General features: G+C 43.0%; 2 protein-coding genes across 7 annotated transcripts in view; one reads left to right on the top strand and one right to left on the bottom strand.

Moving 5' to 3' along the window:
* Positions 1-10,597: 10,597 nt before the first annotated feature.
* On the bottom strand, positions 10,598-19,708 carry LOC104925237 (protein FAM72A). 4 transcript variants are annotated; one of them, XM_027279741.1, is made up of 6 exons: positions 19,034-19,708; positions 17,883-17,960; positions 17,168-17,292; positions 16,989-17,079; positions 14,102-14,250; positions 13,434-13,489 (listed from the first exon to the last, which is right to left on the bottom strand). In XM_027279741.1, the coding sequence occupies exons 1-6, from the start codon at positions 19,183-19,185 to the stop codon at positions 13,449-13,451; spliced, it is 636 nt and encodes a 211-aa protein (XP_027135542.1). In that variant the 5' UTR covers positions 19,186-19,708; the 3' UTR covers positions 13,434-13,448. The 4 variants fall into 4 exon arrangements, with proteins under 4 accessions (XP_027135544.1, XP_027135542.1, XP_027135543.1 ...); XM_027279743.1 differs by lacking the exons at positions 13,434-13,489; positions 14,102-14,250 and adding an exon at positions 10,598-10,848 and having other exon boundaries at positions 19,034-19,697; XM_027279742.1 differs by lacking the exons at positions 13,434-13,489; positions 14,102-14,250 and adding an exon at positions 14,642-15,494 and having other exon boundaries at positions 19,034-19,701.
* Positions 19,709-21,593: 1,885 nt separating this feature from the next.
* srgap2 (SLIT-ROBO Rho GTPase activating protein 2) overlaps positions 21,594-26,584 on the top strand; it is a 51,017-nt gene continuing 46,026 nt past the window's right edge. For all 3 annotated transcript variants that reach the window (XM_019256746.2, XM_019256738.2, XM_019256757.2), the window contains exon 1: positions 21,594-21,865. In XM_019256746.2, coding sequence (XP_019112291.1) covers positions 21,799-21,865 — 67 coding nt within the window. In that variant the 5' untranslated portion in view covers positions 21,594-21,798. The remainder of the gene's footprint in view (positions 21,866-26,584) is intronic.

Raw genomic sequence — 26,584 nt, 5'->3', positions numbered from 1 at the left:
AACAAGTTAATGGCAAGTTTAATAACGTGCACACATTTCCAGTGGCAGCGGCTGTCTGCGCCGCGCGTTTAAAAAGTCATCAAAGTCAGAATCGATGGAACAAACTTCTGCAAAGATATAACACATACGCGTCATTATTAAGAGATCAAATCTGGAGTGTGGCGACTTCGAAGCGAGGTGAATGGAATAAAACAGGGTCGGTTTTTTGCTAATGGACTTCGTACTGTGGCACGTTGGCTCATGTCAGTCAGTCGCTGCTCGCTGCTGTCACAGGTTTTAAGCTTTTAACCAGGCTGTTCGCACCGGGAAATAAAACTCCACTCCAGAAACATCAGAAAGCAGCGAGAGTGTGTGTGCAGCTCTCTTTAGCAGAGTAATACATGCACACTCACACCTTACACACATGAGCAGTCGCACACACACACACACACACACACACACACGTACACAGCAGAAGCAGTAGAACAAGGCATTACCATAAATTCATTAGAGTGGTCGGGCAGTATTTATAAACATGTAGAGATGTTGTTTACAATGTCTGACTGGATGGATTACATTTCTACACAGACAAGTGAAGGAAACACTCCCAATATACACACTGTTTACACTAGGAGGGAGGGAGGGAGGGAGAGAGGGAGGGAGGGAGGAGTGAGAGAAAAAGGGGTTTGAGTACATCGCTCCACAAGGTCCCTGAGTGGCATGTTTTACAGAGCGAAATAAACATCCAATAAAATAAACACCACTCGGCTGTGCTCTGCTGCCATGTTCTGTGCCGGGACAGCACAGAGAGACTTCTGTGTGCGTCCGCCAGCACAACGCATGTGGGCATGTGTGTCCACAGGTGTGAGAGGAGAGGGGAGGAGAGGAGGAGAGAGGAAGAGAGAGGAAGAGAGGAGAGGAGAGGGGAGGAGAGGAGAGGGGAGGAGAGGGGAGGAGAGGAGGAGGGGAGAGGAGAGAGGAAGAGAGGAGAGGAGAGGGGGGGGGAGGGGAGGGGAGGAGAGGAGAGAGAAGGAAGAGAGGAGAGGAGAGAAAATGAAAGAAGAGAGGAGGGGAGAGGAGAGGAGATGAGAGGAGAGGAAAGGAGAGGAGAGAGGAAGAGAGGAGAGGGGAGGAGAGGAGAGAGGAGGGGAGGAGAGGAGAGGGGAGGAGAGAGGGGAGGAGAGGAGAGAGGAGGAAAGGAAAGAAGAGAGGAGAGGGGAGGAGAAGAGAGGAGAGGAGAGAGGAAGGGAGGAGAGGAGAGGAGAGAGGAGAGGAAAGAAGAGAGGAGAGGAGAGGAGAGGAAAGGATAGAGGAAAGGGGAGGGGGAGGGAGGAGGAGAAGGGAGGAAGAGAGAGTAGAGGAAAGAAGAGAGGAGAGGAGAGGAAAGGAAAGAAGAGAGGAGAGTAGAGGGCAGGAGAGAGGAAAGAAGAGAGGAGAGGGGAGGGGAGGAGAGGAAAGGAAAGAAGAGAGGAGAGGAGAGGGGAGGAGACGAGAGGAGACGGGAGGGGAGGAGAGGAAAATAGACCTCGTTTTTTTTTTGTTGCCACTGAATGTGTCACAAAAAAATATAAAGTAAAATAAAAACAATCTTTTTTTTCTATTTATTTATTCATCTAAAAGTTTACAAATATTAAAGGAGCCGTTCATCAGTTTGGGGAAATCAGTGGGTTTACAGTAATGACAGTATGACCAGTTATCTCAGTTTAGCATTATTACAGATGAATGAAGCCAAAAAAAAAAAAAAAAAGTTCATTTTCCGGGATTAAAATAATCCAGATCTTCTCCAGGTTAAGACGCTAACTTCGTCAGCCCCCCACTGTCATGGAGATCTTCCCATGGAACCACGATTTTGTTTCTATATGAGCAGATATATATATATATATTTATATATATTTTCATGAAAGCAGACTGTGTCACCGTTGGATGGAGCCAAAGCTGTTTCAGTCTTTGTCTTGAGCTAAGCTAACATACATACTGCACAGACACAGTGTTCAGTATCTCCTCGTGTGACACGAGAAGAGAATAATCTTTGAATCATTCCTTCAAACTCATTCCTGAAACAAAGCGTCTGTTAATTATACATCGTTATGACAAATACGTCCTGGTTTGTTGATCTGCAGTTTCATGCTGACTCATTCATCCGTTCAGGGTTACATAAATAGTACGAAACGTCTACTATGGCTGGTATTTCCCCTTTTTGAGCCACAACAACACTGAAACACAACTGTTTGATTCGAATCACTGGTGGCACTGGCCTCGATACGGGGGTGTAATAAACCACACCGGTGCAAAGGTGGGCAGAGAGGATTTGTAGAAAAAAAAAGTGATAAGGGCGTTGATGGAGGGGAAAAAAGACAAAGAGATTTTGGAGATTTAGAGAAGAGAGGATGAATTTATTGCTCTGCGGAGAAGCGTATATATATATATATAGAGAGAGAGAGGAGATGTGAGGAGGAGGGACAGGGGGTTAGGGATGGAGGAGAGGGAAATCAGACAGGTTGGACTATGAGAGCACACACAGACGCACTCTGTTTAATGTCTCGCTGACATTTCTGTTCTCTATCTCCTCCCCAACCGACCCGCTCTCTCTCTCTCTCTCTCTCTTGCTGGAGACGAATGGGCAGAAGAGAGGAAAAGCCAGAAAGAGAGAGAGAGAGAGGGAGAGCACAGACGAGAGTCTGGGAGGAGACGCAACGCTTCGCCTGTACTTCACTCAAGGTCACAAGCCCCAGACAAAGTCAAGGGTCAGGGTTCATGGGAGGGCCAGCCAATCAGGAAATGGGCATGTACGGGAGGAGCTTCCACGTCTTCCTCATTACCGTCTTTTTGTCTTCCTCGCTCTTTGATTTCTCCGGCACACGGTTTCTCTCATCCTCGCATAAGTCGCGGCCCTTGTTAAGAAGTTATAAATGCTGTTAAGAGTGTGGAAAAAAACAAGAAGCGAGCAGAGCTCTTGGAGTTTCTGCGGGGCAGTTTAGAGGCTACCTAACAGTTCACTCCCCGAGTCCTTGAGTGGATTCCTTCTGGATTCCGTCACTCCATTAACCCGTGCAGTCAGGGCTACGCGTATATGTGTGTGTGTGTGTGTGTGTGTACATGCATCATTGAGGCGTTCGTTCACTGTCACTGCTCGGCGTCTGGTGCTCATTTCATCGCTCTAAACCAAACCATCTGTGTGTTCAATGGCTGGAATGTTCTGCACACACACACACACACACACACCAGTGCTGCCTCCACACCTCCCATTCATTGACCCAGCCCTAAATGGTGGTGTCCATATCAACAGATGAAAGATGTTAGCTACCAGCTTCCTTGCTGACCCCCTTCATATTTACACATTAGCTCAGTCAGCTACTTGGGTTTTTTCGCACCGCAGCAAAGGAGAAAGCTGGCGGCGTTCGGGTTCCACAGTGAGACGGTACCAGACGAGAATCATGACTTCTTTGTCTCCTCTTTATTGCGCCTTTTTCTCCCTCCCTGGCGATGTGAGCATTTCTCCCTGCTTACTATGCTGCTGTTTAGACAGTCCTGGAGCAGTCTGGAGCGGGCCAGTTGGCTGGAGTCGTGCAGTGCAGTTGAGCTGCAGGGACAACAGGCAGCAGTGTGTAGACTCCTGGCCAGGCCTGAGAACACTTCACTAACCTGATCAGCACCAAGACAAATAGAGGGGTGATTGCTTCCCCGTGGCACATCTGGCTTCTCTTAAAGCAACTGGAGGGGGGAGAGAAACAGGGGTGGGCGTATATATATATATATATATATGTGTGTGTGTGTGTGTGTGTTTGTGAGCGAGTGTGTGCGTGCTTTTTTAAAAGGCTGCCACTTTACATAGGGTATTTCAAACACACCGCTGACTTGCCGACCAATTACAGCCAATCGGCTGCTGTCGGCCCAGCTGCTTTCGCCCGTCAATAAAAACATTTTGGTTGGGACTGCTCAGGCCTCTCTGGACCGCAGCCCGGGCCCAAACAAAACGGCTCACTCGGAGTTCTGACAGTCCAAAACGGAAGCGGCAGAATTCCAGCACCGGGGAATAAAGATCTCTGTAATTTAACAGAGGAAACCAGAGGGGTGAGTTTAGTCCCGGAGAAGGCGAAAAGAGGAAAAACGAGCCCGAGTATGAAGGTGTGAGTGGGTGTGTATGGTCACAGGTGGGAATGGTTTCCATTCGGTAGGTGTGTGGCTCCCGTATGTCCTTGTAGTTATTTTAAAGTGTTGGGCTGCGGTCCCAGTGCAGAGTGATAACCTGTGGCAGCCACCTCAAACCTAAGACCAAACCACCCAGGACCACCTTAGTTCCAGTGTGTGTGTGTGTGTGAACTAAACCGAACTATGAACCTTAACGCTTCAGCCTTAAGGCCAACGTGGGGTCAAAGTTGGAGCAGGACTAACTGCTGCCCACAACCCCATCTGGTGGCCGCCAAAAGAACAACAGCACAAAATATCCAACTCTATCCCAGACAGTTCCAGACCATTAGCTAAAATACATGTTTATTCTAATATAAGTCGCTTTTTGTATCCGCTCGGCGAGCATCTGCTGCTCAATTTCTCTCTGTCTCTGGTTTCTGTCTCCTTCTTTCTGTTTTCTCTTCCTTTAAGCTAATAGTAAACAGAGATGCTGCGGCCTGGGAGCTGTCCAAACAGCAGGACAATAATAACTGTTTGTTGTCACCACGGATACACACCAACACACACTGGAGCATCTGGATTCTGTTAACTGTATCCAAGCATCTCGCAAACTTATAATATGTCAGCGTGTGTGTGCATGTGTGTGTGTGTGTGGTGTACACTGCAATTAAATTGATTGCCGGCTGATAAAATCACTTCCACCTTCCTCACACACACACAGACAGTGACACATGTCCTATAGCAGAGGGAGACAGACCTTCACGCTCTTACCGCTTGCAAATTACGACGCAGCACTTGAAGAGTTAAGATTGCATTTTAGTTCAGTGTGTGTGTGTGTGTGTGTGTGTGTGAGAGAGAGAGAGAGAGAGAGAGTGTGTGTGAGTTTGCGTATGCACACGCGTGTGCATAGGCTGAGGAATGCCCTTCCCAGTTAGGGAGCAGGGGCCCAGGCTAGGGGCTTTAGAGAGGGGCCCAGTGTGTGTGTGTGTGTGTGTGTGTGTGTGTGTGTGTGAGCCAGTGGGAGCTTAGCAAGGGGCCCTGTGTTTTGTTCTGTTCCACATCAATGGGACGTCAAGCCGGGTTTGGGCCTGACAGCACCCGGATTAAAGGTTTTCTACCAGACTCTCTCTACCCCTCCCCCGACACACACACACACACACACACACACTCTCACAAACACACAAACACACACATACAATGGCCTGAAAGAACACAGTCTTAACTCTTGGAGTACTAAATTGTAATTTGCAGGTGGCTACAGGCAGTAGGACAGGCCCTCCCAATAATGAGAGAAGGGGGTTAAGAAAAGTGTGTGTGTGTGTGTTTGAGAATGTGTGTGTGTGCATGTGTGTGTGTGAGCGCCACAACAAATGGGCACAAGTAAATGTATTAAAATTTAATCAAAAAATCTTTATCAAACACTTTTTTTACAAACTTTATTTTTATTAGTTTTCCGAGCAGTATAAATGATGCATAACTATATCAATACACAAACATACACAAGACAAATAAAAAATCTAATCAAATAAAAACATCACAGCAACATTTTGTTTAAACTGTTCTTAATAATCTCCCAGATGACTCGCTCCAGAAGCTGCTCATTCATACATAATCTGCTTTAGGATGCAACAAGGCTGCATCTGTAGCCGTGCTCTCATTAATATAACAAAGACTGGGGGATTCGAATCAGATAAACATGCTCGAATAGAGAAACAAGCGACGGCGTACGTGGAAGCAACTTTCCCCTTTTTCGATCCTGGACATCGTTGTTGGACAGGCTGACAGGTGAGGCCATCGCAGAGGTTCAGATCAGGTGAAAATATAAAAACATGCAGCAGGAAGGCGAACAAATCTAAGGAATACTTATAGAACAATAGAAGAAATACTAAAGAGTGATGGAGAAAGTACAAGAAATTATAAAGGCTGGCGCTCACACAAGGACACGAGTGTGTGTGTGTGGCCAGTCACTGCCGTCATGTGTGACAAGGACATTGCACCAACTGGTGCATATTCTGTTCTGTTTAAGATATACACGTGACAAAGTCATCATCAGAAAATCACACACGTTTAATACACACACTCAAATACTAAGCATCCTTAAATCGCACACACACATACACACAAAGTTCAGTCTCCTCAGTGTCAAATTCATAAAACAAACAATAGTGAAGATGCTTCAGTCGTGGCTTGACGGTTAGACAAGCAACAAGCTGACAATGACCCGGAAGACTTTGAGATTTGTCTGATTGTACATTGGATATTAAAACTATAAAGAGAAAAAAAATAAAAATACACCCAGTTAAATCAGATTTTATTTTTCATGGTTACCCAAAATGTTGAGGTTAAACTAGAGGTTAAAATACAACACTTCTGAATTTTTCATTTTCTGTTTCATTATATTAACACGTTTTTTTTTTTTTCTTTCGTATAGACCTACTTATGGCTCACCTCTTGGCTGAGATACTTCACACCACTTCTGTGAACACAGGGCAACATAAAAAAAAATAAAGAGAAAAGAAAAGCGAAACACTGGCTGATTTGAGACAGCGGCTGTGTTTGCTTCAGACAATGATGGCATTGGGAGCAACTTTTCTAAGCTCTGCTAGGGGCAGTGGAATGGAGGGAAGAGAAAAGCGGGGATAGACAAGCCTATCAGGCTTCTGCTTTTTTCCCTCTCTCTGTCTCCCAGGTGGCTTTGCAGATCCAGCGGTTCATGCCTCCACCGGACATTCAGCTGACAATAAACACGTTTGATGCTGAGTGCTGTTGGGCTCTGAAAAGTTCCCACTAAACCCCCATGGTCTGGGTGCTGGGGAACACATCCATGCCGACCGCCTCGGATCCCCCATGACTTAATTAGTGCTCTGTGATTCTCCGCATTAGTTTACTGTATAGGAACAACTTTTATCCTTAACTGTAATCAGCTTGCCCAGAAGAATAGAACACAATAAAAAGCCTGTTTGAAGTTTTCTTTGTGTTATTTCGAGCACTTCAACAAAAGCCCAGTGCAGCTTGCCTCAGAGTATAATGCTGGGCCAGTAGGCAGCCCAGTTGTTGAAAACCTGCACTGTTGCACACTGTATGGCACCTGCAGTTCTGTTTCCCCCAGACTAAGCATGAAAAAGCTATTGTTTTTCTTATGCCTTAATTATCAGGCTAGTGTTTTCAAGCTCTTGGGCTTATTGGTTCCTAAAGGTTTTGTTGTTTTTTTGTGGTTAAGTGATCATATTGCATATAAAATTGATTTAGTAAAATTATTTAAGAATTCAAGCAGCCTGGCATACCAGTCTCCTGACAGTTCCCTCTCCTGATTAAAGGGATTAAATTAAAGTGAATAAATTCAACCATTTATTACCGTTTGCCCTCCTCACCCACAGAAAAAAGATTTTTGTGATGAATTCTTGAGGTGTCATTAATATGCATAATCAAGGCAAAGCTGGACATTAGCCTAGCCTTTTAGGTCTATTATCAGGAGATGACCATGACGGACTGCAGAGCTTTTATGAACCTCTTTATATTTCTTATAAGATATTCAGTTCCCTCTGATGATCAAGGTGACCGCTAATTTGATGACAATCCTTGCTCATCCATCTCAGCAAAGTATAATAATGACAGCGACCGGGAGTATTTAAATGCAGAATTTATTTATACCGTGCAAAAGAGAAAGTTCAGTGTTATAAAATGACGTGCTGGGTCATGATGTGGTTTTTGTGCTCAGTGAAAGCTTTAAAAAAAAATCTGTCCAGACACACCACACAACTTGGATTATCCAGATGTTGTTCGATTTTAATTTTAGTCAGCACAGAAAGAGAGAAATTCATCTTTTGGGGTTTTCTGTCGTTCCAGAAATAAAGTACTACTGACAGTGGCATGGCAAATATAGAAATATATATATATATACTTCAGAGTAAATGAGTTTATTTATACATTTCTTTCTTTGGTGTAGTGTGTAGCTGCCACTCTACCCAGATTCTCTCATGCCGGCTTCCATTCATGATACAACTGCACCATCTAGTGTCGAGGAGACATTTGAACATCTGAAGAAATTGAAGAAAACACTATTAGTATCTCTTTGTAAGAGGAAACCAGTTGTTTTCATTATGCCACACCGATAACCAATCTCTTATTAATTTGTATGGAAACCAGATTTTTGCTCAGTGGGCCTTAAAAGTCCACAGTCCAAAAAAATGAAAGCAAAAAATTAATTGGGCTTTTATTACAAGGACTAACATGAGACAAAGCCAAATTGAGGTTATTAATGTTTCCTGTTCGTATCACTGGTTTGTTTGAATCTGTAATTTTGTCAGCACTTCAGCAAAGCAGCATGTTTTTAATTACGTTCAACTGGAAAACACACAAATGGTTTATTTATTTATTTATTTTAATATCTGTGATCAAATGTGTAATTTATGCGGTCTAAGGACTGGACCTTCACGGTGGCAGTGCTGACACATTCAGGCCTGTCATTCTGTTTCTATCCTTTCATTTAGTAGCTATCAGGTATTTTGTTGTTGGTGTTCTCATTCAAGCTTAGTGGAGCCAGTAGTGAATGTTTTCTTGACAAGAGAATATTGCTGTTGTTTATTAAATGATATTTGGCTTTCATAAAGTTGGATTTACATATTTCAAGATATCTTTGTAGAGACCTGACAGAAAATCGAGCTTCTGTTTGTCTCTGACATTTTTCTTGAACTTGAAGGCCTTTTTCCACCATCATCTTGTTGCTTTTTCTATAATTAATAATAATAATGATAATAATAATAATAATAATAATATCATCACCGCTGATATCATGGCTGTATCATAACCGCTAAATCACAAGTCCATTTTACAGTTTCATCTTTCAAATGAACAAATAACCAGATTACTCATCTAATGACTGAAGATCTTCACCTCTTACCACTGATGGGATGAGTTGCTGCATTTTTATCTATATATTATATCATACTGCTTTTATTCATTTCATAATTGACTTACTCCTCTCCTCATTTATCTCAGTATTCATTTAATTCTTGCTCTACAATGTCTATCGGTTGCGATCTCATTATTATTTTAGGTGTTTATTTGCTCGAGGGACACAAATGGTTCTCTATATTTTACATGTTTTTTTTATGATTTAATACTTAGATTGCTTCATTTCTAATCATGGAAAAAAATAAATTTTCCACTCTTGACCATCTGGAGTGAAGGATCAAGATGTTTGTGTAACCATGACAACCTGAGTTTCCACCATAATCACTGGGCATCAAAGGCTGACGTGATTTAACTCCAATTATTTAATCATAAATCTCTCACAGATCACCATAGAAATAACAAGAACCTACAGACGCTGAATGTGTGTGTTGTCTAAACCCAGCTGTGTATACATTTATACATTCATGCAAATGCATACAAGTCAAAATGTCACTTAAATGTCACACAGCCAGTCCGCTGCTTCCTTTTATGTTTGTGTAACTAATCATTCGGTGTGAAGTGTGTGTCATTGCACCTCTCATCCAACAGAGTGTGCCAGAGCGTTCTTACTGAGAGTTTCCAGCACAAGTATCAAGAGGTCGACTGGCATTTAAATTTGTAATGAACTGGTTGCTCCAGTTATGCAATTAAAGGCCGTGCACATCAGGGTCACGGCCATAAATAAATCTACCTACATTCTTTGACATATTTGACCTCTTCTCAGGACTGTGTGAGCACGTACACTGACGCCGTCTTCACTCCCTGTGCTAGTTTTGTGTCACCTGTAAGGGCAGCTCACCTTTATCTTTCTCATTTGTGCATGCAGTCTTTGTGTAATTGTGGCAAGAGCTCCATCCAGCTTCAATCTGAGGAGAATCAGTCAGTATTGAAAACACCTGTGGCAGATGTGCAGCGGGTGAAACTGTTAGTGATTATTCTCTGAAGCCTGTTTCTATTTTTCCCTAAAAAGTCATTTAAAAAAAAAAGTTCTTCTTATATTAGCCATTTTGATTTCATTTAGTTTAAAGTGGATCTCCCACTTGACATGAATAAATGTGGTCATGTTATTCTAACTCAGCGTCCCCAAAGGTGAAGGATTTATTATTCGCCAGGCAAAATATTTTTAATTGTGTTTAATCAGTTACAGTCTCCAGTGTTTTTGATTTAGCGATGTGTCATAGCAGGAAAAGCACAGGTGTAATGAAAAACATGAATTCAACTCAATGCTGGCTGAATGGTGTGGTTTACAAGGGCATTTAAACAGAACAGAGTCATTAACGTTATCACTTACATAATGACCAGTCACGGCTCTAATCAGCTTTTTGTTCGTTTGAAGTAATTTTTGCTTTTGCTGCCTTTTCTTTTCATTATAGGTTACGTTTAATGTGTGGAGTCGTCACTAACATCTTTTTTCTTTCTTTTTTTTTTGCAGTTTCTTCTTATTATGTGATTTTTTAAAATGATTGTCTTATTATTGTTCAATATGTTCAATATTTGCGTCTATGAACATACTGCCATTTTAGAAAGTAATGTTGACTATAGCCCTCCTTTATTGTAGCAAGCAAGTGAGGCCAGCTGAATGATATACTCCAAACACCTTATCCTCACCCTGTGTCTCCTCACCTGGCAGCTGTTCATGTGAAAGAGTTGTGCACCTGCCTCCCGTGTAGCTGCTATGCAACATTTTCCACACACCTGTCCACCGTTTACACATAGGTCACTCAAACAGCTGCCGTATTAGCTCCATATACCCGTCTGCCAGGTTTTCCTGCTCAGCTCAGAACCGATCTGTGCTAACACAAAGACGTTTTAAGACATTTCTTTTATTATGGAAAAATGCAATTCGATCAAAAGCAGAACAAACTAGAAAATTCCTGCAGAAATTTTGAGAGTGACGAGTGGGCTGTTGCCGGGGGTCTTAACATGTTAGCATTAGCATGTTAGCAATTAGCATGTATTTAATTCTTAGTGGCTAATGATAATTTAAGCATTTAAGCTATTACAAATGCCTCATAAACACCACAGAAACATTCAACTAAAAACTTCAAACTTAAGGAAGTCTACTGAATCATTGAGTATAAAAAATCATGTATTTAATTCTTAGAGCATGTTAGCATTAGCATGTATTTAATTTAAGTTCTTTGCTCTGCTGTCTCTGTTGTTTTAGACAGACGAGTTCAAATTAAGTGCCAATATCTGCTAAAATGGCCGCCGCTGGGCTTCTGCCTGCCGGCCCTAATCAGCAGAGCAGTTACTGCACCTGTTAGAATGTCAGTTGGAAATGCTGACAGAGAGTGGGAGAAAATGCTGAGACCACCCCTCGAACAGGAAGGATTTCTGGCCAAACCGTATTTCCAATCATTGAACTGAAATCACTGGGAGCATCCTGAGCCCTTCCTGAACGTCTACATAGTTATTTTGTGTCGATAACTGAAGAAACGTGACCTTTAGAGCGATTCAAAGAAGCGTTACTTCTGCTTTCCTCCAGAAATGTTCCTGCCTTTTTAACATGGCAGTCTATGAGGCTGTGGATGGGTGTTGCTCGCGCATCTTTGTGTGTTACGCCAAAACTATAAGGCTGACAGCTTCAGCAGATGAAAGTGAGTGAGAAGACAAATTTTCCTACGTTTCTATGTATAAATCATGTCTGTAGTGGGGCATTTGAGGCCACGGTAGTCGAATACGTTTTATTTTTTCACTGATTTTTCTTTCTGCTCCTCACTCTAGCTGATGATGTCATCCACTCTAGCTCAAACATTCCGCGCCATACACATCCATTATGAACCCAGAAATTTGAGTAAAAACCTGCTCAACTTTAAGCCTTGATAGTTGTAAAAGCTGTCGATGAGTGTAGTGAATCCCCGAAGAGAAGGCAAGAGTACCTACATTTTAAAGTTTAAATGAAGTCTCTCTGTGAAAATATGCCAGAGCAGTTCATTGTTGTTGTTTTTTTTCGGGGTTTCCCATGGGAATAGTTGACTCATGTCGTGGGCACTCGTCACTAATAATAAAAACAATGTGGTTAAAGGACCTTATTCTCACAGGTTGCATGATTGTGTCTATGAATGTCAAGCAGTTCAACCAAAAAGTGATGTTCTCCACTTAAGATGTTTCATTTGAATATGTTTAAAAGCCTGAAAAGGGGGTAACTATTGAATATTTGATTTGAGAAAAGTCCAGAAAAAACAGTTAGTGTAGCAGAATATATTTATTTTGTTTCTTCTATTTCCAGTCTTGTTTAGCTAACAGCCCCTGAGATTTATCATGCAGCCCTTGGGACGACCCCAATCTGGAAAGGGGACACTGCTCAACTAAGGAAAAGTACAAGTTGTTTATGATACCGTTGTGTAATTTAAAAGGGGGAAAAAAACACATTCAACTAAAAGCTTTAAACTTAAGGTCTTGGGTAGCATTTCATTGTTCATCCTCGGAAGTCCACTGAGTCATAGAGTATAAAAACCACACAGTAATTCCAAACAATGATCTGAGGTCCTAACTGGAGGCTGACATGTGATTCCATCTTGATCGTGTGTTTTCTGCTCTTAGTACTTGGTAATGTGTCATGCGCTGTAAAAACAGCAGATTATTCATCACCAGAATGTCACGTCCTTTTGTTTACCATACCTAGCAACTAGATATTGCTTTGCTGTGTTGTTTTTTTCTCCTGCAGCCCAGGGTTGCTGTTACACAGTGTGATCTGTTAGACTTGTATTAACATGTTGTTCTACTGTATAAGCAAAGCTAGCCTGATTAACCATCTTGACGGCCACTGGAGCAGAGAGGCAGCATGTTGGATTTATGTATCCTTTATTTGTCTAGCGAATGCAACCATGCAGAGTGCTATGCATACATTGTGTTCATTCAATGTCTTTGCAAGCACACACCTGGCAGCTGCCTGAAACATCCAGTCTTGTCCTGTTGACCACTGGGTACCTTAAAGGCACAATGACAGGTATTTGGAGTGTTTCTGCTCTGGATTCTTGTTCCCTTTCATGTGAAGGTGTGACTTTAAGTGAAAGAACATCCAAACCACGTTTTTGTTTTTGTTTTTTTCCTGACCATGACCTTTGGATCTCTGTGAGGAAGTCTGTGGGGAAGTTATTGAATTGCACAGAAAACAACAGGCTGATACAGCTCATGAGGTGGTGTCAGATAAAGCACAAACAGAGCTGATGTTGTGAGAACAGGATTTGTAATTCGGGCGGATGCTACAAAAAAACATGTGAAAACAGGGCAAGCCACAACTATTTGTTTCTGATTTTTTCTTTGCCATCACTACCTAAAGTGCCTCGTGCATGTCCCGACAGCAGCAGAGAATGCTCGAGAAGGTTGAGAAGGAGGTATGCAAAAACAAATTACCAGTTCCATTGGATCATTCCAAAAAAGGATTAGTTTTCTTGGTGCACATGTGGAAGTTCACAGTCACACACTGCAAAGAACATAGAACTCAGATCAGGTAATGTTTCCAAAATTAGTAGATTAGTAGCTTTTTTTTCCACCCCATGACTCTACATCTATTTTAGTCATCTCCCCCTTGAATGCAAGTCAAAATCCATCTCAGCCCTGACATTATGGAACCCACAACCTCCAAAAACAAAAGTGTCTTCCCTAACCTGTGTCTAAGTGTAGGAGGCCTCATAATTATACATGCATATCTGCAATTATATCTGCAGAGCGTGAATGAAAAGTTACATTTTCAATGCGCTGGCAGAAGTGATAAAGAAGTAAACACCAGTCATTGGAGGTCTCGAGGGATATCAATCATGAAACCGTGACATTCCCAAACACCCACCCGTATACAGCACAGACACATGGATCCTGCATGTGGGCTCCATAGTACAGGCTGTGAAATCCAGATAACGGCAAAACATCATTTGCAGGACGAGGATTCTTTGGTTCATTGATTGAATGTTTCAACCCTTCACCTGTTGCTGTGTGCTTCAAGGATCATATGAGACTTCATTGACTTAAACCCTTTGATTTATTACAATTAACATCAGTTTAGTGTTATAACTAACATCAGTTTAGTGTTATAACTCACCTATGTCACCTGTTACTCGTCTGTCCGTCCTGGAAGAGGGACCCTGATTTGTATTTTTCCTCTTCCGTTGCAACAGGACAGAGTATGATTTACGTCGTACAAACTGAAGTCCTCTGGGACAAACTTGTGATCTGCAGCTATAAATAAAACTGACAGTTTTGATAAATTCGTTATCAGTCTTGGCAGTCATCCGTACAGAGTAAATTAGAAAAGGACTCCGCGGTCATGTGCCGACGAACAAAGCACAATAAACTGCTTCACGACGGCGACGTTTCGAACTGAAATGTTCTTTCTCGTTCACGTAACGGGGTCGCGTGTGATGAGGAGTAATTACACGAGATAAAAGCAGACAAATATTATTTGTGAAAACTTAATAATGTGGGTCATGTAATGTCAATTCTGTGCATAATTACTTTTCTGTGGAGCCCGGGATGTGCAGCAGATATGGGGGACGTAGCAAATGTGGATATAAATAGTCAGAAATAATAAAACATTTAAAAAAAAAAAGACAATAGAACCTGAGTGCATTTAAAATATTTTGAAAAAAAAAAAAAAGTTTATTAATTTAACAAGCATACAAAACAACAAATCATGTTTCCAAACTACCAATGCAGTTTCAGTGCAATTCCAAAATATACATTTTTCAGCAGGGCATGTTAATCAAAGTTATCCACGTCAGAAACAACCATTTAAATAATTCTTTTGATTATCATTTGACAATTGTCCTAGCCAGAGGAAGCTCTCAAGTGATACCTTCTTGAGGTAAAACTGTACACATCCAACCTTCGGCGTACAAAACAAAAAACGCTACGTCACAAATGAAATATTAAATACATGAACAAAAGAAAAACATAAGTACTATAGCACGATACAGTACAAACCAATGCATTTGTAAACAAAGCTTGTAAACAAAAAAGGATGTATGTGGTTATAGATATTTGGTTTGTGGGTTTAATAAATACATAGCTGATGCACTGTATCCTATCAAGTTTACCACATAGACAGTATTTGGTGTGCAAGTGTAGCAGGCCGTCAGTTATAACTTTAATTTGAAGGACGTGAAATTCTGGACAAAGTTTTAGTCGTCTGTGTGTATTATCTACAGGCTACAGCGGAGATAAACACAGAGACCAAGTTTAAAAAAAGGACCTACTTTATCCTTCTCCTTCAGGTAGGAAGTCACATTTTATGTTCGCTTCCTTTCACAATGTTTTACCCACAATACAGGCAAATCTCATTCACTCGTGGAAAGACTGTTAACCTTAAGACAGGATCGTAGTACCAGCAGGGCACAGCAGTGAAACAACAACAAGAGCAGAAAAGGATGGCACTGCCAAACAAGGACCGACTCGAGTTAAGTCCCCTCGTGACTGGAGAATGTTGCAGCTTGTGTCTGGCAAAAAAAACAGGCTGGTCAGTTGGTGATGACCAACTAACATACGGCGTTAACTTCAAGGCGTCCGCAGCTCAACAAAAAGGTTCATTGTCAGCGATCACAGCATCGGTAAAGCCGACAGAATACTGAGGGTTGACAGCTATGGTCAGCTCCATCGAACTTTAAAAAGAACAATCCAATAAAAAGTGGCTTAAAAATGACATAACTTCTCTTTTTGTTTAGAGGGGTCCATAAATCTATAAATATTGATATGTTCCATGATTCTTTGGAGTCGACTTCAGGCGCTACAATTATGCTGCTACATAAAACTGAATAGTAACGTAACAAAAACAGAGCATGGACACAGAAATCCATTCAGAACTCGTGTTTCCTGCTCAATGATCCACACTGAAGAGTTACGGAGCGCTACAAAAGTGCACCTTTTGTCAATTCACATTCTGTCTTACCCTATATCATCAATCTGGGAATATCCTCACTTGATTTGAGCTCCTGACAAATACTTAAAAAAAAAAATCCAGCTGCTCCGGGCCTCTGTGGAAGCACACCCTATGCATATGTTAGTATGTTAGTATCAGATACTGCTACGGTCGGATTCGTCCGGGTGTTAAACGCATACTGCTGCTGTCGGGTGTGTAACAAACACTGTGTTAGCATATCAAAAACATATCACTGATAGAACGTCAAGATTGTAACCTAAATGAAATATGCCCTTTAAAAAGCAAGAAACTTGTAGATATAGATATATATATCATTCAATAATTGTGCTTTTTCTCCAATACATGAGATTCAAAAAAAGCACTCCAGCTTTCACTCAGCACCCAGCCACACAAAGAGCGTAGAAGCCTTTCAGACATGACCGTTAATGGGAGTGTTTGCTTATTACAGCGTATCCAATGTACAGATTATTAAAAAAAAGAAAAAGAAATAAGGTAGGTGAACCGTGGTCTTCTTATCAGAAAACTGGACTTAACGGAAACGGTGTGGGAAAAGCACAGCATTCACTGGTAAGTTCCACTGACTTTATCACACCACCACCACCACACTGCCAACTTCGCGAGAGGTTGATCAAAACAATGAGCTCGGTGGAGGTGACTCTGTGACGGAGCGTAGAATGCACTAGATCATGGAGTCTAGTTTTGAAATAGCCCACGCTGATGCACAAAAAGAAAAGAGAGAAAAGAATGTGTGTGACTTTGAGTGTGTGTGTGTGCTTTTAACAGTGAAAAGGTGATGGGGAAAGGCATGGTCACAGCTTAAAGAGTAAGTGAATGCCAAATTACGTAGGGCCGTTTTTGCTGCACTGTGCTCCGTGGATTCAACAGTCCAGAGGCGTACCGTGGTTTAAGCTTTGCACTTTTCTGCCCTATTTAATTCAGAATTAAGAAACACTTTAAGGCTCCTCTTTTCTCTCTTATGGTTTGTACACTCTTTTAGCTCCACCTCTCCAACGTCAGCGTTCCAGGTCTCATATTGTCCGTTTTCCCACTCTACCTAATGCACTCCTCCTCTGACGGGCTTTCTGATTCTTCGTTCTCGCTGTCATCCAACTCGGGAAGATCTCCCCACAGGAGCAGATTCAGGCCTGCGGACACGTTGGGGAGGTGACAAAAGGCTCATGAGACGCAAAGTTGCAAAGGATTTTTAAATTTCACCTAACCTTTTATACTGACCTGTGCCATCCAGTCTGTTGAGAGTAGATACGGCGTCACTATTGAACATCCAGAAATGGCCGTTGTTACAGGACAGCAGGCAGGGTTTACAGGGGGCCACAACATGATAACCCACAACATTACCACTGGGAGAGGGAGGGAGAGAGAATAAAGAAGAAACGTCTGTCAGCACTTTACTGGAGGCACTTCTGAAAAGTGCTAACTCCACTAGTGGGTGTCCATTATCTAACAGATGTTTGTTTTTGCCCTGTGTACAACAACAAAAGGCCTGGGGACACAAAGGAGGCTCCATAAACCCTCACTGTAACATTAAACTCAGAAATACATGCCAAATGTGATTTCATTCTAACAATAGTCAACAGTCATTTGGTCATTATCAGCTATTTTGATAATATAAATATCCTCTGATTCCAACTTCTCAAATGTTCTCTCTCTCATTTTATATGATTGTAAACATAATATCGTTGGATTTTGGATCATTGGCCAGACGGAATAAATTTCATTTCTTAGGGTCTAATAGACCAAATGATAGATCATAAAATAAAACAACAATCAGTTCAAATATCGTGTTAGTTGCAGGGCTACAGGTGCACACCATTAAAGGGCAGCTATACATACAGCTGGGATCTACTTGTTTGCTTTTTTTCAGAAACACTGCGCACCAGCAGATGGTCTTAAGCAAACCCTGCAGGCCAGTAGAAGCTGCTGTACATACCACTTGAGACATGCGATGTCCCTCAGTTTGCATTTGCAGCTTTCAGTGGAGTAGCAGCTGGCCACAAAGTCAACAGTTCTAGGAGGAGGAGAGGAGGAGGAGGAGAGGGGGCAGGGGAGGGTGTGTGTAAAGAGAAACAAACACAGCCATTAAAAAAAAAAAGGTTAAAAACTGAACATTCATTTCACATTTTCAGGCAACAAGGACAGTCGACTAAGGCACTGTTGTCGATATTGTGGCCTTCTTACGTACAAAATGAAGAAGAAAGAAGAAGAAGATACTTTATTAACCCCCTCAACGGGGAAATTCTTTTTTCACTCAGTTTTTTTTTAATTTACATGCATTTATCTTTTTTTAAAGATAATTTTTTTTGGCCTATTATGCCTTTATTGATAGTACAGCTGAATATAGACAGGAAGCAGAGAGAGGGGGAGCGACACACAGTAAATTAGCCGTCCGATGGGGGATTCGAACTGGAACCAGCCAGCTGCAGCGAGGACTATAGCCTCCACACACGGGGCGGCCGCTTAACCCGCTATGCTACCGCCCCAATTTACATGCATTTTTAACCCCAAACACACATACAGTACAAATTCAAGGCTCAGAGACATTCAAACGTGGGGAGACATGGTGGAGTCAACAGCCAGCCAGACCTGCCGGCTAGGTGCCTTGCCTTGCTCAAGGGCGCCTCAGCAGTGCCCAGGAGGTGAACTGACACCTCTCCAGTCCACCTTCCATATTTTGGGTCCATGCTGGACTTGAACCAAGCCCAAGCCAAGGCTCAATGGGCTGAGCTACTGCCGCCACCCCCCCAAATGATGATTCACATATGTTTATACATACATACACATGTGTCTTTTCTATTATCAGTTTGTCATCACTTTGTGTAGTTATATTAGTCTTTGTATGTCAATTTTCTGTTGTTTATAAACTGTGAAATTTCAACTTTAGGTGGTTTTAAATAAACCTCTCCCTGTACTTTACATTATTTGTCATTTTAACTGTGCAAAACAAATTAAAATAAGACAAATGTAGACATCAGTCAGCTACAGTTCTGGTTTGAGCACACCTTTGCCCCCTAGCAGCAGCAGCAGCAGCAGCAGACGTAAACAAAGGCTGTTAGCCTCGCTGCTACCTGGATCAGCACTCACCTGTTGGGAGGTATATCGGTGGAGAAGAGCTCCACCTCGGTGTCTGCGAGCAGCACCGCCTTCATGCCTCTCGTACAGAGCAGACTGTCGCAGAAGATGCAGTTCACCTGGGTCACACACTTGTTTTTGAAATTGGCGTTGGATGTAGACATTGTTGTTGTTGTTGTTGTTGTCTCTCTGTGCGGCAGAAAAAACAAGAATCGGGCACTGACAAAGCCCACTATCCGCTCACTCCTCTGTAATAACACCGGATTTCACGTTTAACGTCGACGCTTCGGCTCTAACGTCCTTTAACGGAAGGCTGCTAACGCGTTAGCTCGTCGAGCAAACACACGGAGAGAAATATCCACTCCCGCCAAAATATCTCGATGTAAAAGAAAGTGGTTAGCAGTATTGTTCATAAATACACGATATCTACGAGGGACTAGCCTGTTTGTTTGTTTGTTTTTACACAACCGGCGGCTCGGCGTCCATTCAGGTGTCGGCTAACAGCTAACCGGATAGCTGTCAGCTTTGTTTACAACGTCCTGCTATTTAAACGGCACTTCCTGAAACTATCTTTAAAAGACCCCACATCTGTCTCTGATTGGACACGCTCCACAGTTAACCGACACGCCATTGGTCGACCTTTTCCGCTGCGAAGTCTGAATTTGATTGGGTAAAAAAAAAAAAATTAGAATAGAACCCGCCCACATTCAAACGTTTCGAAAGCTGATTGGTGCTCCCGCGGTGTCGGTTAAATTCCGATTCGCCAATTGGAGTGTGGGAAGTGTAGCCGTTAAATAAAAAAAAAAAGTGAACACACTGGCGTTTAGTAGTGATGGGAAGTTCGGTTCTTTTTAGGGAGTCGGATCATTTGACTCAGCTCACCAAAAAGAGTCGGCTCCCAAACGGCTCGTCGTTTTACCACATACCTTAAGTAATACAGCCAGATTTAGCGCTGTTTTGACTAATTTGTACATGTACGCATATATCATTTAAATTATTCAATACAGTCGTCCCTCGCTATATCGTGGTTCACTTTTCGCGGACTCGCTGTTTCGCGGATTTTTTTTAGTGTAATTTTGCATGCTTTTTTTTACAGCGTACTGTACAGTATGAACGCGCATTGTGTTCTGCGTCCTAAATTGGCTAAGGGAGAACCGCACATGTGTTCTGCGTCCTGTTTAAGGGAGTACTGTACAAAATGCGTGTAAAAAGGTGTATAAAAGTGTGTGGTTAGGGGTTTTACGGCCTTAAAACATGGATAATAATTGTAAAACTCACTTCGCGGATTTCGTTTATTGCGGGTTATAGTTAGAACGTATCCCCCGCGATAAACGAGGGACCACTGTACATCCTTTCTACGTATTCAAAAGTAAAAAAATTACATTTTCTAATATCAATGAATTGCCATAGCCAATTGTTTTCATTGCAATAACAGACCCTTGTAACTCTGAAACCACCCAATGAATGCAATAACTTAATTGTAGAGATAGAAACACCTATACATTTTTATTTTTTTTTAAAGGACAGCTATTGACTGTTAGATGCACAGCATGCACATGCCAATCAGTCACTGCATGCATGGAGCACCGGTAGCGCACTGTATTACTTTACAAAACAAAAACAAAATTTAAAAAATCAAAATAAATGGCTCACGTACCAGAGCCGGCTCTTTGAAACGGCTCGTTCACGAACGACACATCCCTAGAATTTAGGAGGATTCCTTTGAAATACACAGCTTCATACTGTTTTTATGTTGTAAACTGTTATCGTTGAATTACAAAACGCGGTTTAATGCATTTCATCAGAGAGTATAGTCAGACACTCCCTTACACAGCCACTTAGATTCAGCATGAGATCATATTTGTCCTGTCAACAGCCATAACTGCACTGAAATGACACACGGAGTGGATATGAAACCCACTTCTGCTCACTTAACACACCCTGGAAGATATTAACCTCGGTGTGCTGCTTGCATGTCTATCTCCTGACTTCACTGCCTTATATTCTAACGAAACTTTCAGGCTGTGCAATCACTTGTGTGACTTAAATGCACTTTTCTTAAGAGCTTGTGGCTTGTGAATACTATCCATGTGTGTGTGCATCCATGCCTTTCCCCTTCCCTGCGCGCTGGGGGTTGACCAGCCAAGCCAAGCCAGCCCCTCCACATCTCCACTCGGATCCTCCTCTCTCTCACATCAGAGGAGGGGGTGGAAAGAGGGAGCGCAGTTTAGTTTAGACAGGCGGACGGATAGCAGCGAGGCCTCTCTCTCAGGACAAGAAATATATATATTTTAGATATAGATGAAAAAAATCAAACAAACTTTTCAACAGTGCTGACTGACATAGCTGTTTGTTTTTCTTAAGAGGGGAATGAATCTGCTTTCACTTGAAGTTGTTTGCACCATAACCGGTTTTGAGGAGGCGGTGAGGCGCGGCGGCGGATGGGAACATACAGCAGCAGCGCCAAACTCACAATGCGCCCGGAGTGAACAGAGGCAGGGAGACAATACGGATCCGCGGGCACACACCGAGGAGCTGCAATCTCCCAACTAGTCTCTCTCTCTCTCTCTCTCTCTCTCTCTCTCTCTCTCTGTCTTTTTTTTTCTTTTTAAACCCCCCCTCCTCCTCCCTTCCTCCTTCCTTCTTTCCAGGTTGGCATCTCCACAGCCGTCTACTGCTGATTTGTTTGATTGATTGAGACAAAATTGACTTCTCGACGAGGGCAAGTGGGTTTTTTTTTTTTTTTTTTTTTTTTTTGATCTCTGAAAAACTCAGCCATGACGTCTCCGGCGAAATTCCGAAAGGACAAGGAGATAGTGGCCGAATATGAAACTCAAGTTAAAGGTAAAACTTTTTTCTTTTTCTTTTTGTTGTAAGTTATTACATGGTGTCACCTAAGGCAGCGTTAAATCTGCGTTTTGTGGCTCTGTGCTGTGTTTTCCTTGGACTTGGCTTGACTGTGCATGCTTGCTGTTTTCTGTACCCCCTCACCTCTCCTCTCTTCTCCTATCCACGCGTAAAAGCGGGGGTGCGCTTCCCCTTTTGTGATCATTCATGGAGATTATTGTCACTATGCGGACGTGGCAGATCAATAATATATAAAAAAAATCATAAATAAGACATCATGATCAGCGTCTATGTGTGTGTGTATGTATGTGTGTGTGTGTGTGATCGCTTGCCTTTAATAGCAGCACACAGATGGCCAACAAAGACAGGAGGAGGGGAAAAAACCCGCTAAGAAATCAGTGTTGTTGTCCAGATGTGTCCTCTATATGGTCTCCAAAGAAACGCTTATGTTAAGGTGGTGTGTGTGTGTACATATATGTGTGTGTGTGTGTGTGTGTGTGTTGTGTAGACTACCCAGAGGGCTGGGGTTTCGACATGGAACAAGGCAGGGCGTTTTCTCTCCCTCTCTGTCTCCTGCGTGTCTATGCTGCTGCTGCTGCTGGTGTGTGTGCACTGCCGTCTGTTCATGCTTGCAAACGTGTGTGTGTGTGTGTGTGTGGCTTTAACGCAGATTGCAATGAAATGATCAGTTTGTGCATATGCTTGTCCATTGATCACAGTTCATTGGTGATCAAGGACGTGAGAGCAGCAGCAGCAGCAGCAGCGGTGGAGGTGGTGGAGGTGGTGGGAGAGCAGATTGTAGTGGTTAGGAAGGGGCGTTCAGATGTTAACTGTTTACTGCCTGTTTGGTGTGTGTGGCTGTTTCTTTTCCTCATTCAGCTGGGGAGTGTCAGTCACAGTGACAGTGATTGTTTATCACCTATAGATTTAGGTTTGTGCTCTGTAGCCAGGAGAGCACAGAGGAAGCAAAGAGGATACAGGAAGGGGGGTGTAAGAAGGAGAGAGGACAGGATACTGCCCCCCCTCATGAACAGTGTGTTTCCACTGCTGCTGCAGTGCCAGATCCCCCTAGATAAAAACGTGCCACCGCTGTCCTCATCACACGCGTGTCCTTTGTCCCTTTTTTTCCCGTCCTCTTCCCACCCTCGTCTCCAAAAAAGGCTGACACCTTCGCAGCGTTCCCCGCAGAGCTCCTGTCATCTGCAACTTTGCTGGATGACAGTACGGCAAGTCAGTGATGAGCAAAGTGCTCGTGTGGATTGTTATCATGGATCTCTGTGTTGTGTAACAGGAATTTCTGATGTTCCTTAAACAGATGGGTGCCAAATTAAAGGGACAATCCACCCTTGTTTGTCGCAGTGAGGTGTGGAGACTCCAGATTGGCATAGATGAGGAAGATTCTTCCAGAAGATATTCCATAGGTGTCCAAATGAGTTGAGATCCAATAACCTGTGGCATATGAGCTCATTTGCATACCCGTCAAACCTCCCTGTTCTTCTGTACGGAAGCGTCTGTCTTGTTTGAGCACTCCACCAAAGTTGAATTTGTCGCTCGGCTGTATGTTTTAAAATCTGGGAAAGGTGTGCGAGGAGGGCCTCGAGCAGGTCGCCCTGTCACTCAAACTAACAAACAGAGCAGCTCGACTTGGCTCACTGTTTACCGCCTCTTATTAGCCTCTTCCTCTTGTTTACCTGCCTGTCTTTAGACTCCTCTAGCTGTCACCACACTGACATTAGCGTGGGTGTCTCAATGTTCCCGGTAGGCGGCTGGTTTATGCTTGGCAGCCCGTGTAAAGGCTTTCTGTCCCGAGCTGCATTGTGAGGGCTGTCTGCTGTGTTTGTCAGCTTGTGGATTTAATGTTTGTCCATCGACCCTCCACCGCATCCCGCCCCCCCCCTTTGCATCGATTCCTCCTGTCACTTACTCCACCGCTCCCCGATGAACAGCCCTGTTGAGCTCTCTGTCCGCACGTTTTTTTTCCACATGCCGTCTCTCCTTATCTGGAATTCAACAGATGAAAGGATAAACCTGTGCATCCACATAGCCGTGTGTTTTTCCCATCTGTGTAGAGGCGTCTCCAGGTGCTGTGACATTCCCAGCGGTCTTTTGGGAGACGCAGACAGTCTGTCATTACCCTGTACACTGCTGTTAGAGATACTCTAATGGAGGGTATCAGGCAGCATCCACGTCACATCTTTGTCTCCCTGCATTTGCTAACACGTGTCTGTCTTGTATCCCAAATCTTTAATGGATCCGCAATTGCAGTCCAGACATCGGAGGCATCAAACCTGTGTGTGTGTGTGTGTGTGTGTGTGTGTGTGTGTGTGTCTGCTCTGAACACGCAACAGGAAGTCTTTTCACACTGTAGCATCATGGGGGAAATAAATGCAAGTCCTCCCCTTTCCTTACGTTCATAAATCTCTGCAGGAGGAAAAGAAGAAGCGTGATGCATACATGTGCACGTTCACACAGACAAGGACTTGGCAGAGTAACTTGATGAATGTGCTCGTCCGGACTGTTTTTCCGTGGATGAAAAACTGATGCAACACTGTCATAGTCTACTGTAGCACCATTGTACTACGTGTAGAAAAAAAGTTTTTTTATGTGTATTTTCATACAGTCGTCATGCTCCACTCCAAATCTGGCAAGATCCCTGACATAATTTGACTTATAATGCAACTCTGCTCTCCCATAATGCGTTTTTAAAGTTTGAAAACGTGCTGACAAATGTTGCTATATGTCCAGTTATTCATAATCCAACTGTTATTAGTCTACCATCTGTGTTTCTTTTAGTGAAGGGGGGGGGGAAACTGCAGAGATGTGGTGATGTGATTACTAAAAATAGATATGGGAGATTTCATGGACATCATCTCACCTCAACACGTGAGCTGAAGAATATTGATTTCATAAACAAACACACACACGCAGATCAAGGCTTGAATACCGCCATCCTTTCCTCCAGCCTGTGTTATTTCACACAGGCACAGAGTGCTGATACTCTAATATGGGATTTTGGCTGATGCAAGGAATGTTCCTACGGCTCAAGAAGAGGGTGTGTGTATGTGTGTGTGTGTCTGTGTATATAAAGGAGAGAGAGTGAGTGAGTGAAATGCAGAAAAAGAAAAAGAGAGCACGAGAAAGTGAGTGAGACCCATTAAAAGAGGAATAGGAATGTTCGAACACAGATGCAAATGGTTATACGCGGCGCTGAAATGGAGTTAAGGAACGAGCTTATCACCTACCGTTATTTGGGATTGAATCCAGAAAGGTACTTTGCTTTTTAGAAAAACTCCAAATTACCCCCTGAGCTTTGTCACTATCACAGGCTCCATCGCATCTACGCAGCCAACACACCTCGAGCTGATATCACCATCTCTGGTCCAGTCTGCAACTTTACTTTTAAAAAAAAAGAAGAAAAAAAAACTTTAATCCAGGCGATGGGAAACATTTTAGAGGAAAACTTGGGAGTGCTGAGTCTTTAAACAGATATGACAGATGTTTCATTTTTCAAGTACATTTTGGCCCAGCGCTTCAGCATCTGTCTGTGTTTTACACATCTGGGAATGTTAATAAGGGGGCTGCCTTTTGCGAATAACTGCCACTGCTGCTGCCACTGATGAAACGTATTGATCACGGAGGTGGTTTTTGGAGCCAGAGAAACAGAGAGAGCGTGCACGGCCATCCAATCCGATGATGACCTCCTATAAACCTTTTTAATGATCTTAACACCAAATACTGACACACAGATGTAGACTATTATATTTTTTTCCAGACTGGCCTATAAACTCATTAATCTCTGCAGATATGATGTTGATCTCCCCGCGTGGCCATAAACCGAAACCGTGTGTCTGCCTACGTGTATGTTACTAAGCTGCCTGTTTACAGGGCAGCCAGAGAAACATATTATTTAGGATAAATGGCTGCTTTCACTAGCACACAATAGGAAAGGTGGTGACACAGCAAGAGGTTTGTCTGCAAGCAGGATTGTGGCTCATTCTGTCTGTGTGTGTGTGTGAGGCTCTATGCCTGGGCTGAATATGTCTTTGTGTGTGTGTATGTGTGTGTGTGTGGTTGATTGATGTGTATTTGATCAGTACGAGCAGGAATATTGCAGAGGCGTCCTCTGACATAAATTGCAGGGAAGGTCTGTCTCTCGTTTATGACCCAACTATGAAACAGCCAGAGACAGGAGGACCAGAGAAATGGTAACGAGCCGAGGGAAATGAGGATACAACTCCACTTGTTATTGTAACGCGGAGGCCCTCGGCCGACAAACATCACATGTGGGTGGAAGGATGTGAGAAGTCGTCGTTAAGCTCATCAGTTAGTGGTAGTTTTCGGGGGTTTTTCTGCGTGTGATCTGTTTAACAGCACTCTGTCAATTAGGGCTGGATTGTATTGACTGAGTGCTGCGGTTTTTTACCGAACCACAAGTCAATCACCCGACTCTTAACGGTATCGCTTAGTGTGCGGATGTGTGTCAGGGTGAGTTGGTAAAATGGAAATGGAAAAGATGGGAGGAGGGATGGGAGAGGAGAGGGGGTGGGGGGTGTTCTGGATCTGTGTGTTTGCATTGTGAGCTGAATTACAAACGCTAACGGAGCCTTAAAATAATCAAGCCAGGAAGGATGTTTGTGTGGAAACCGAGCTTTCAGGAGTCATACTGGAACACACACATACACACAGATTGTACAGGGGAGTGTGTGTGTGTGTGTG

Source organism: Larimichthys crocea, chromosome VI, assembly GCF_000972845.2.
Source record: "Larimichthys crocea isolate SSNF chromosome VI, L_crocea_2.0, whole genome shotgun sequence".
NCBI classification, from domain to species: Eukaryota; Metazoa; Chordata; class Actinopteri; family Sciaenidae; genus Larimichthys; species Larimichthys crocea.
The sequence above is the reverse complement of the archived record's forward strand: the minus strand, read 5'-3'. Positions and strand labels throughout refer to the sequence as shown.